This window comes from Echiichthys vipera (genome assembly GCF_963691815.1).
Source record: "Echiichthys vipera genome assembly, chromosome: 1".
NCBI lineage: Eukaryota > Metazoa > Chordata > Actinopteri > Perciformes > Trachinidae > Echiichthys > Echiichthys vipera.
Window position 1 is genome coordinate 39,483,153 of NC_139826.1, and position 13,081 is coordinate 39,496,233.

At 41.7% G+C, this 13,081-nt stretch overlaps 1 protein-coding gene across 1 annotated transcript; it reads right to left on the reverse strand.

Annotated features, from left to right (window-relative positions):
* Positions 1 to 1,294: 1,294 nt before the first annotated feature.
* lctla (lactase-like a) lies at positions 1,295 to 12,761 on the reverse strand (the record flags this gene model as incomplete). Its single annotated transcript, XM_083920883.1, has 15 exons — positions 1,295 to 1,410; positions 3,419 to 3,482; positions 4,474 to 4,673; positions 4,772 to 4,898; positions 5,165 to 5,439; positions 5,532 to 5,693; positions 5,847 to 5,901; positions 6,648 to 6,743; positions 6,834 to 6,962; positions 7,047 to 7,156; positions 7,459 to 7,546; positions 8,864 to 9,024; positions 9,102 to 9,236; positions 10,644 to 10,726; positions 12,745 to 12,761. The coding sequence occupies 15 exons, from the start codon at positions 12,759 to 12,761 to the stop codon at positions 1,295 to 1,297; spliced, it is 1,818 nt and encodes a 605-aa protein (XP_083777009.1).
* Positions 12,762 to 13,081: the final 320 nt, after the last annotated feature.

Sequence of the window (13,081 nt, forward strand, 5' to 3'; positions counted from 1 at the left end):
AAAGTGCCTGAAAGGGCTTGAAATATTATCTGAATTGCATTTGTTTCGCAACAAATTGTTATAGAATCAAAATTAAATGTAATTTCTTAGCCTATTGGTATTTTTTTTACATGTTCTGTAAAGTTCACTACACTTTATATTATTATATGTTTACCTTGCTCTACAATTTCCCAGCTTGGGATCATTAAAGTATATCCATCTATCACAAAACACAATTTTAGTTCTTTATAGCACAATACCATCTCTTTAAATGGGATAAAAATGGTGAAATAATCCCATAATATGTATTTGTAGCCCTAACATGCTGGAAAAGCTTGAAAATGGACCTTAAAAGTGCTTGAAAGGGCTTGAATTTGACCCTGAAAAGTTGTACGAACCTTTATATTAACAAAACAAAACAAATATTTGTTAGATTGTTCTTGTCTCGTTGTTATTTTGCATTGTGTAACATGGTTAATTACTTAGTTTCAAACTGTCTGTTTATTAAATTTAGGCCCTAACATTCAGAGATAAGGAGAAATAATTCAGTGTTTTAACGTATTTTTGCACAGTTGAGGTCAGGAACTGAACGCGTGTAGTGCACTTTGTAATTTTAAATGTTTTAAAGAACAAAAACAAATATAAGTTATAAGTCCAGATGTGTTGGTGTCAAGTCCAAAACGTCTGAGGGCAGTTTGGGACCTCAGTATTTATAAAATCCTCGCTTTGACCGCCATAAATCCACATGATTTAAGTTTATTTGGGATGTTTTGAGGTATCATTTGTATGTGTGGGTGAGGTTCAGTCATCAGAAATAATAATAATGTACCTGTTGTTGGTTTTCCTCATTATTCACATCCAGTTTAAGGGTTTTTAATGTAAAAGAATCAAACGCTGCACAGAAACAACAGTTTTCTGTGATTTATATGAACAAATCCTTCAATAATCAGCACCATTTAAGTCTTAAAAATGGATTTAATCAAAGTTTAGGATCCACAGAGTACAACACTTTATCTCCATCACTCTTATTTCCTAATTGTACAAACTTGTTGACAATAAACCATCTCCCCTCTGCAGTTAGCGTGAGTACCTGAGCTATGTCCAAAACCACACAGTTTGTTATAAAATAAAAAAATAATAGTAATATACCAAGCTTGAATGAATTCTTCCAGAGTTGTGGCAGGTATCAGCTATTATGTGTTTAATAAAAACAGAACAGCAGGACAGTTAAATCCACAAAATGCTCTGACAGGATAAAGTTTGAACAGCGTTGAAGTCACTCTCAGATGTGTGTGTGTATGTGTTGTTGTTTGTTTCAGATGCGTCCACGCAGCAGGAACATGAGGAAGACTGCACTGAGGAGGATGCAGAGCGTGCACACGGTGGGAACCACAATCTCCGTCACCATCTCCATGTGTCCAATCAACGGATCTGAAACACACACACGTGGAAGTGTAAGTAAATGTCTGATGAATGAATGTTTAACTGATTATACGGTCCAAGGTTCAATCCCACGTCATCATCATAATCATTTGTTAGCAAAGGTAAACACCGTACATGGGCAAATACTCTGACACATGCCTAAACTCTGATATTAAAGGTTGAATATGTAGAATCTTTATTAAGACTTAAAGAACCAGTTCTAGGAAGAGTCACTAAGGATTATTGAGGCCACTGTGCGCTTGGGAACCGGAAATGCGGCAGAAATTATTCTGGGAAGATTCCCGCGCTTTGTCTTTGCAATTTACTTACAATAAACTTTATTCTAATAGTACAACGTCTTGACAGTCATCAGGTAACACAGGGGACGAAAAAGGGGGAGCATTGAATCAGTGCCACAGTCTGTGCACAGCTTTTTATAATCACCTCCCACCAACTGAGCTGTCAGGTCACACAGTTGGCCTAAAATCTCCTACTGCATCCGGTTGCATTTTGATGTGTGGGAGCCAGCGTGCGTTTTCTATCCGTTCAATCCTACTGTCGCTTATGATCGTACAGGACGGCGAAGACGACGCCCTCCTCCTACGTAATATCACGCGTTTGGCGTATGATGTTGGAAAAAAGACGCTTTTTAAGCTATGCTCAAAACGGCCACTTTCACCTCCGATTTCTGCTCGTATGTTTTGTAAAACTTTAAAAATCCTCTATTAGCTTTTCAAATGGTCATCTAAGGGAAAGGTTAAATGTAAATTTAGTTAAAAAAAAATTAACCTGTGTTGTTGCACTTTAACACACAATGCTTTGCACAGCATGAAAGAGCCACAGGGTCAAATTCAAGGCTCAAATTTACGGTAAAGTCCCAATTGTTTGAATACTGCATGCAACAGTACATACTTTGTAGGTGCAGCTGCAGCGCGTGCTAAAATTAAAAATAAAAAGTATGAGATTTGGAACGCAGTCCGAGATGTCACCAAAAAAAGAGAAGAAGAAGAACTTCAGCATTAGTGTTAAGGCAACGTACTGTTAAATAAACTTAAACGTAAGTCCTGGCTTTACAGGAAAATAAAAAAAACAGCTAAAACACATAATAATTTAATATGTAAATATAATAATCTAAATTTGATTATATGAGGGGCGGCAGTAGCTCAGTCCACAGGTGACTTGGCTGGGAACCGTAGGGTCGCTGGTTCAAGTCCCTGTGTGGACCATGTATGGAGCGTGGACTGGTGGCTGGAGAGGTGCCAGTTCATCTCCTGTGCACTGCCGAGGTGCTGTTGAGCAAGGCACCGAACCCCCAACTGCTCGGGGCGCTTGTCACTGGCAGCCCCCTCGCTCTAACATCTCTCCTTAATTGCATGTATAGGTCCTGGTTGTGCATGTGTGTGTAACATGTATAATAATAAGAGTGAAAAAATTGAATTTCCCCGTGTGGGATAAAAATAAAGTAATTCTTCTTCTTCTTCTTCTTCTTCATGATATTAATGCTCTTTTTCCTTCAAATTTATAACCGATGTTTCTGTGCGTTGGAAAAGGTAAAAAAAGTGATGTTTTTGCTCTCGGCCGCTCTCTGACCAAAGAAAAGAGCAAAAATAAGAATAAATTGTGTCTATACAAACAAAAATGAATTAAACATGTTCAGATATCTCTCCCTGCATGAAGCCCAATGGGTTTGATGTAAAACCTTGACTCATAACTGCAGCTGTCGGTGAAAGGAAGTGGAGTCAAACACACAGTATTTGCCCCTGAAACGAAGTAGAGTAGAAGCATAAAGTTCACTCAGAACCAACTTTTGTACCTAAACTTCATCATGCACTGGCCAAGCCTTTTGCATTCCTGCATGTTCCTGAATGCCCTGGGATTTTCTTCTAGCTGGAGGGGCAAAACAAAGAAAAACCCTGTTAGAGAGCGGTATAAAGAAGCTTGAGACAGAATTTTTTCTTTGTTTGGCCCCACCTAGCTTCACCACAGCCCGCACTCTGTCACGCTTTACTCTACTAACCTGCAGCCAGGAGCTGGTTACTGGAGGAGCAGGTCTCTACGGCTTTCCTCTTCCAACTCTCCACCTGTGAACATTCGACAAGCTCATAACAGTTAAACAGCAACAACAGAGGAACTTTCAACATTTAGGTGTGATTCCAGCGCAAAATCATCCCATGGTCTTTTTTCGACACTTGCATACATCAAATAATCCATTGAGACAGTTTTTTCGTGTGACAACTATTAACAGAGAAATCCAGGAGAGTCGCTAACAGCCGGACGTGGCTAAAAGTGATTAGCTCGGGGCAGCACGGTGAAGGCAATCAAAGGTCTTTTTTAACCACTAATGCTGCTGAAAATAACAGCAAACCTCTGCAGCAGCATGAGAAGAGTCCCTACACACAAAACAAAGCGTCATCAGCGTAGTTAGTGAAGCCAGAGTTTATTAAAAGAGTGTTTTAAAGACTTACCTACTGGCCCCTGTACCAGCTCCTCTCATAGTAAAGTCCATTACAGTGGATTACCAAAGTCAATCCCAGAGGAAGGAGCGCATTGGTGCTTTGTTTTGTGTGTAGGGACTCTTCTCATGCTGCTGCAGAGCCAATTTGGGACGGCGACCCTTAAAATGGTGCCGGAACATAAAAGGTTGGCTCGGAAAATTGCAGATTACAGAAACCACCTACGGTTTAGTCTGAGATGCAATCAACAAAGGCTTACACCAACTAGCGTATGCTTTAATTCCACTATGAGAGGGCAAAGAGTGGGGAACATCATAGAAAAGGCTCAAAACTAACTCCTCAGTGAGCGAATAAGAGAGGTCAATTTCACTATTGAGAACATTCTCAGGCTTACTGCAGAGGTTTGGTTTGGTTTTACCTTTGAATGCCTTCACCGTGCTGCCCCGAGCTAACCACTGTTAGCCACGTCCGGCTGTTAGCCACTCTCCTGGATATCTCCGTTAATAGCTATTACACGTAAAAAAGTCTCTGTGGCTTATTTGATGTGTGTAAGTGCAGAAAAAGACCATGGGATGATTTTACGCCGGAGCTACGCTTCAAGCGTGCCGTTAGACTTTACCTCTCTCTGGTTGGGAAAGCCATTCGAGCTGATGATGCGTTTATAGAACTGCACAGAGGCCTTCGGGTAGCGCGGTTTATTTTTGTTCCTGAAGTCCACGTAGTAGAGTCCGAACCTCTCGGAGTATCCTTCATCCCACTCAAAGTTGTCGAGGAGAGACCAGGCTGTGTAACCCTTCACATTCACCCCGTCTTTAATCGCTGTGAGACGGAACAGGGACACAAACGCGTGATAAAATGTAGTTTTGTCTTAGAGACGGGGGCAACTTCGCTCAACGACAGTAATTTATTTCTTTCACCTTTGAGCATTTCATTGATGTAGTCTTTGAAGTACTGCATCCTCCAGTCATCACAGAGGTCGGTGCAGAGCATTTTCTCTGACACACCGTTCTCTGTCACGTATATCATGGGGTTTCCATACTGAGTCTATTTGGGAGACGTCATGTTACATTCAGGATGGAATACATGTTATAATTAATTACTTACATTCGAAATAAGTCATGTTTCATACAAACAATATCTTTGAAATGATGTGACATTACATACATATTTAATCCCTATTGATTTATTTATAAAGCAATTTATTTCTGTAAATCTTTTATATTTACATGTTTTTTTACTCTGGTTTTACTCGATCTTACACAGCCTGAAGTCTGGCTGATCTGGATTTTATTCAGATTTGCGTTGCGCACCTTGACAAAGTTCAACAAGCGTCTGAAGCCCCAGGGAACCGAGTAGAGCCACTCCGAGCCTGGATCAGGCCACTTCGGGTCAACCAGCTCAGCAAGGTCACGATCTGCGAAGTAGCTGTCTCCGAGGCCCGACGGGTAATTCTTCAGGGTGACGTAGCGCGTCGTGAAGTGTCCGAGGCCCAGGAAGTCACAGGTGCCCTTGATGTAACTCTTCTCCTGAGGCGAGAAGACGGGCAGCCGTGAAGCTCCCAGGCCCTGCTGGCCACTCTTCCTGCCTAGAGGTCAAAGTTCAGTGCATTTAATAATGACACTAATGCGTCCGCAGACACATAGAGGTGCAAAAAAGCATAATTTGACCGTGACGCACCGATGTAGTCTTTCATAACCTGGGGGTAGTCTCCGTTAAAGATGGGAGTAGCAAACCAGCCCATGTAGAACTGGATGTATCTCTCCGCTGCCTCGATGTCCCTCTGGTTGGTGATGTCCACCGGTTCTCCCCAGTCAGCTGTGAGCGAGATCCCAACCAGGCCTGGACACGCGCACACACACGCACACGCACACACACACACACACACACACACACACACACACACACACACACACAGCAGCATTATCATCATCCAGCATGTAAGGCATTTATCTTTGACTTTAATAACAAACAAACACATAAAACCCTTTTTACCTTTCTGTTTGCTCCTCCACTGCATGTCGTAGGTGTGCCAAACTTTAGCGTGCGCCTGTTTCAAAGACAGAACGGCACGTGATGGTTTTTTTACACATTTAAAGATGTTAAAGAAGGGTGAAACAATAAAGTTCAAGACTTCCATTGTGGTCATGGACGTATTCTGAGACAACGGGCCCCTGGGCACAGACATGTAAGAGGCTTTTTGCATCTACTTTTAGTCATTTTGCATCTTTTTGAGGTGGTTTTGCTTCTATTTTCAGTCATTTTGCATCTTTTGTGCTGGTTTTGCATCTATTTTAAGTCATTTTGCATCTTTTGTGGTGGTTTTGCATCTATTTTTAGTCATTTTGCATCTTTTTGTGGTGGTTTTGATCTATTTTTATTCATTTAGCATCTCTACATGGTTGTTGTGCATCCCTGTAGTAATTCTTTGGTCTTTTTGTGTAAACTTGTGGTCATTTAGTATCTCTCCTTGGTCTTTTAGCATTCTTTTCAGCAACATCTTATGAGTCAGGGCCCCTGACCTTATGGGCCCCAGTAATCCATCCATGGTTGTGGTCATTGAGTCCAGGACTGGGTCGCTTTAGGTTAACTCTTAAGTTATATAATAATAAGTTATCAGTAACTACTCACTAGTTTTAAACCACATCAGGTTGCATCATTAAATCTTAAAAATAGGATATAACGAGCAAAACTCTGCCCTCCATGTTTACTGATTTCTTCAGTTGCCACAGGAACGTTTAGGGCCAGACCCCCGTCCTCCGCGTGCATTGGCATCACCTCTCACCTGAGTCTTACCTTGATGATGTGGTGGGCAGCTTTGTAAGCTCCTGTCCCCTTCAGCTTCAGTCCAGGTGCATGTTCCCCTGTCTCATATCCCTCCACAGCGATGGACTGAAATCACAAGACGACACTCTCTGATATCCAAGTCCAACATTACCCTTTTTCACGAGACATTGAATGCACCATTTTAACCTGACATACCCACGGGTTGTTGAAAGTGACCCAGTGCTTCACTTTGTTTCCAAATCTTTCGAAGCACAAGTTGGCAAAGTCGTTGAAGTAGTTCACCATGCTGACGTTCTGCCAGCCGCCGTACTTCTCCTGCAACACCTGGAGAGAGACACACCTGTGTTAGCATCCACACTGTAGCTTCCCATCTGTAAAGACAAACCGTTCAGCGAGGTCAGCGCTCACCTGCGGTAAATCCCAGTGGTACAAAGTCACAATGGGCGTGATCTTATTGTCCAGCAGCATGTTAATCAGGTCATCGTAATATTTGATTCCTCTCTCGTTGATGTGTTCACCTGAAAGAGTTGGCAGTGAATTCATGTCAATATTACCATCAGTCTAATGATTGCATTGATTTATTTCCTTTTAATTTGTTGATTACTTAATTAAAATGTCTAAAAATGTCGACAGGCAACAGTTCAAACCCCCCAAATTATTTAATTTACAATTATTTATTAATTATTTACTTCAATCTTCAATCAATTTCAGTGCTGATTTCAATAAGAAAAATTAATAAATATAGAAATGAAGGGGATTACACTAAAAAAACAGAGATAAAAAAGTTAAAATTAAATAAATAAATATTGCAGGTGGTCACTTTTCAGTCCGCTGGGTAAAATCCTCGGCCAGGAGATGGAGAAACGATAATGATTCAGCTTCATGTCCTTCATCAAGGTGATGTCGTCCTGAAACACAAACAGCAGGAAACATTTTGATTTGACAGTTTGACGGTTTAGGAATAACTTTGATCCCACTCCGGTGGAGATTAGCTTAGTTTAGACTGGAGACGGGGGAAACAGCTAATCTGGCTCTGTCTGCGGAGGTGATCGCATCTGGCGGCCTTCACCTCTCAAGCTCACTCATCAATAACACGTAATATTTTGTTTGTTTTGGCTTGTTTCACACGTTAAGTGGTGAAGCCGACACTAAACTCTGCGTTAAATAGTATGAAAACAAACGTAATCCTCTGGTTTCTTATCTTCATTCAAAATGGATTTAAAATTCAAGGAAGTGCTGGAACAAGATAAGGATGTGTTTTTATTTTTAATCTGATAGAATATCCTCTGTGTCTGTACCTCTGCTGTACTAACATGTTTGTTTAAATAACCAAGGCACTTAAACAGAAACCTTTATTTAGTGAAACAGCAGTGATCTAAGTGAGAGAACAGCGTTGATTGTGTCAGAAGAGAAGATTTCACCAGTGTTTCCTTCTCTAGGATTCAAACATGAACAGGAAGTGTAGAAGCCACAGCTTTGAATGACTTCAGCACATCTGCGCCCACAGGACATCACTTTGTGTCTGATGGAACATAATGTTCCTATCAGACACAAATAAACTGAACTTTTATGTCCTGTCACGGTCTGGATGATGTTTTCTGCAGCAGGAGTCGGGCCTCTTGTGCACCTACATGTCAGGGTGAATGCAAATGTTTATGTGAACCTCCTTCAGCAACGTGCAACATCTCCACTGCAACTGTCTCCAATCAGCTGCAATTTCCATACAAGACAAAGCCTCCTGTCACACTGTGAAACAGGTGAAGCAGTTCACTGAAGCTGAGGATATTGAAACAATGAAATGTCAGAGTTGAGATCTTAAACCCATAGAGAACCTCTGGAAAACCCTCTGTAACAAAGTAAAGTGTAATAAACCCTCTACAGTCAGAAACTAGTGATGTCCTGTGGGCGCAGACGTGCTGAAGTCATTCAAAGCTGTGGCCTCTGCACTTCCTGTTCATGTTTGAATCCTAGAGAAGAAAACACTGGTGAAATCTTCTCTTCTGACGCAATCAACACTAAATAAAGGTTTTTGTTGGTATAGACACAGAGGATATTCTTGTATTAATCATCTGTTCTCTAATTTTGATCTCCACATATATCTATTTCTGATCTGAAAGTTGTAGTTAACTACGACATAAACACTTAATTTACCCGGACTAAAACACTAATTGCAATTATCCGCCTTTTTCTTTTCTGTAAATACGACAGTTTCTTCTGTACGTCACCTTGAATTTGTAGTAGCCCTCACACGACGTGTCTCCCGTGTCGTTTAAGAATATTTTGCCCTTTCTGTGGGCAAACGCGTCCCAGATGCTCATTCCTTTGCCGTCTATGTTCCACGCTCCTTCGGTCTGATAGGCAGAGGTGCCGGCTCCCCACGAGAAACCTGCAGAGGGAGACAATACACCATGATGCTCGACGTGTCATTACAGTGTTTACTTTGTGTTTAATCGTGTGTCGTACCAGTCGGGAAGGTGCTGTAGTAGAAAGACGTCCTCTCATTCTTGGTCCAGTCAAAGTCCTCCCTGGCCGACACACACAGCACCATTGCGAGCACATGGTACGGCCTCAGGATGCAGCGCTGCAGCATCGTGGTCTCTGTCTTCAGTCACACCTGGAGGACAGTGGTCAGCACACACGTGTCATCACTTATATGTAAACATCCAAAAACCGTTTCAGAGCAGCTCCAGGGCTGCGTCTCCCCTGATCACACCAGGATTACGTCATTCTGGTTTCATCTGGTATTCAGGATAAAAAAATAGTATTTCATTGAATTATGTCAAACCACTTTGCAACATTCATTCATTTTCCCTGTCGGGGTCACGGGGGGCTGGAGCCGATCCCGGCTGACATAGGGCGTGAGGTGGGGTCCACCCTGGACAGGACGCCAGTCTATTACAGGACACATAGAGACGAACAGAGACAGACAACCATTCACACCTACGGGTGATTTAGAGTCATCAATGAACAGAGACAGACAACCTGCACGTCTTTGGACTGTGGGAGGAAACCGGAGAACCCGGAGAAAACCCACGCAGACACGGGGAGAACATGCAAACTCCACACAGAAGGGCCCTCTCACTGTGAGGCGACAGTGCTAACCACCACACCACTGTGTCGCCCCTTTGCGCCCTTATCTTTTGACCTGGAGATGTCAAACCCCTTTTGCAACATAAACACTAATATTCCTCATGTATCACAAGGCTTGTTTTTTAACAATGTACTTTTTATGGTTTATTGCTAAACTTAAATCTATTATCCTGTAAATCCAGAGCATTAAATTAGGACCCATGGTAAACATGAACTCAATAAATAGCTCCATCTGTTAAAACTGCATAAGGTGGGTGACTTTGACTGAGATGACCCAGGAAAAATCACTGATTGAAAAAAGCCTTTTAAGTTTTGCAAAAAAAAACAAACATAAGAAATCATAAAAAAGACACTGTTAAAAAACAAGCGTTGTGATACATGAGGAATATTTGTCTTTACGTTGTAAGTTGTTTGACTTAATTCAAAGAAATGGTTTAAATGCATAATAGTTTTTGATTCTGAATATCAAACGGACTTCATCCTTATCCAGATGCGTCACAGCAAAGATTCAGAAACTCACGCAGGTGTCAGGCGTCCCCAGGTTCTGAGTGAAACCATCCTAACTCAAACCCCACTGCTCAGGGTCACTTTGTTAAACGTCCAGCCAGTCGTTATCAGAAGTGTAAAGAAAGAACCTAGTTTGATTTCAGCCAGCTGTAAGACACACTGACACAGAACGCTATCACAGACAGAAAGTAAGCCAGCTTGTCCAGCACGGTGAGGATGAGCGACATTTCAAGCTGGAGTGAGTCTTCAGCGCTGCGAGAGATTAGACCGAGATTAGAGACTAGAGTAAAGGATGTAGAGTTTCCTATCGTCCAACGCCTGTGCTCTCTCCCTCCCTACATCTGCGCCTCTGCCCAGCCTCTGTCTCAGCCCCGGCCTCTCGCTCAGAACCACATATAGATGTCTGACCTGCTGCACGTCCCGCATTTGTCTCCGCTGGAAGCTGCTCCAAAATGCAAGAAACGTCCCCAAGCTTCTGGACCTGGTCAACGCTCCCCCGGTGTCCCCGTCAGGTTCAGGGCCAATGTTACCAAAACAAAACAGAGTGAAGCATCCAGTGACACTTTCTGCTATTCATCAGCACACACACACACACACACACACACACACACACACACACACACACACACACACAGCCCCCCCTCTCCCCTCCCCTCTCCACACACACACACACACACACACACAGCCCCCCTTTCCCCTCCACACACACACACACACACACACACACACACACACTGAATACCGCTCCATTTAGAGTCAGTGAAGTGTGACAGTAAATTTGCTGGGGCAAACAGATCTTTTGGAAAAAGGAAGGATTCTGACCCTGTAAGCAAAGTGAATGTCGCTGAATCTGACCCACGTGGACTCCTAACTCCTAACACTTTATGAGCTTTTACAGTGTTTAGCTGGGAAACAGAAGAGAAAACGTCGTCACTGAAGGTGCAGTTTTAGTAGATACGCGTGCAGACAACAGTAAAACACAAGTAGAAATAGATTTTAGAAACAAATGCATCGGTCTTTACAGTTTATTGTCACTTGTGTCGCGGTTTAAAAAGAAAATGTTTGATATTCAGGAGCTTTGGCTAAAGTGTCACCACCCATGATCCCATTGCATTTATTATATTTAATAAACATATAGTTGATATTGTATTCGGGTACTGATATTGGGCTGGGTGATATTAATTTATTTCATTTAAATGTCATTATATATGTGATTTAAAAGCAACGTTATATGTGTTAAATGTGTTTAAATGTGTTTAAATGTTCTGTGTGAAGCTTTTTGAATTACCTTCCTGTTGAATTGTGTTGTATTAATTAACCTCACTTAAAAAGAAAGGCACACATTGGTGCTTAAAATTCACTATAACGCAGGAAATGAAGTGTTTGATGCTCAAAATGTCTCTCAGCAAACCTTTTGATTAAAGTGTGTCCCCTGAAATATAAAAAACACATAGATACCAATCTCTGTTAGCTTTATTTATTTATTTTAATTTAAGGTTTTTGTTTGGAAAAGGCATCTTTCAGCAGAATAACCAGCATGAAAACACAAAAATTGGTGTTTTCCAAAGTCTTTGTCCTGTTTATGCAACTGTTTCAAGATTCAAGAAGCTTTATTTATTATTGTGCAACAGTTTCAATACAAAGATGGGAAAGGATCAGAGTAACAATAAGCATAAAAACATAAATCATATCAGAATAAAGCTAACGTAAAATAAATCAAAAAATAACTCAAAGTGACAGAGTGCAACAGACATTGTGGTTAAGCGTAGGTTTATACAATATACAACAATACGCAGCGTGCAGTTTAGCAGCATGTTTAAATAAAATAAGTACAAACTAAATAAGTGAGAAGGAGCGATAAGTGATAACAGTGTTAAAGTGTAGCCGCGTTTCCTACAGAACTAAGTTACAGCTTAGTTACAACTAAATAAAGTGATGCAGGGATGATATAAAGTGATATAAAGTGATGCAGGGATGATATAAAGGGATATAAAGTGACATTTGCTCAGGACTCAGTGTCTCCACTGTTCCTTACCTGACCGGGGGGGGGGGGAGACTTCCTCCGGCGTTCAGTGATATACCGATTTATGCGTGCAGGTGAGCAACAAGAGTCACAGAGGGACACAGTTTGTGTGGTAAAGGACAGTCCTGGTCCTTCATCAGGGTTCGTACGGGTGCTTGAAAATGCTTGAAAATGCTTGAAATTGTATCCACATTTCTTTCATAACACATAACTTTAGAGTAGAATTAAATAAGCTGAAATGAAAATGTGAAATAATCATTTTCAGTGTGTATGTACTGCAGAAATACTTGATTTTACCTCGGCTGCGAGGTGCTGGAAACGCTTGAAATGGACCTTTTTGAGTGCTCTTGAATTTGACCTTGGAAAAGGTGCGAACCCTGTTCATGAGCATCCAATGTCACTTTCCTGAGAACACGTCCTTTTATATTCCACTAAAAATCACAGGTTTAGTGCATTCACACACATCAAAGTCTCCCCTCAACCCACCTGCTCACAACCTGCATCGCTGCAGCTTCTGCATCAACATATGAACGATCTTAAAAAGAAAAGTTTATACATTAAAGTGAGGGAACTTGCTTATTGTTGTTTCCATCAGAGGGAGGAAGGTGACCCTCTATTCTCTAATCTATGTACAGATGTGTAAATAATGTCACATCACAGCACTAAGATTCAAACTGGAACCAGACGTCTGAACCATCAGGTCACAGAGACGTGCAGCAGTCCAATCTGTTCATTCAGGCTAACCATCCCCACCCCCTCCCCCACCCTCGACCCCCTCGGGGTCATGACCTCATGGGTGAATACAGTGTGCCGGAGCTGGCCC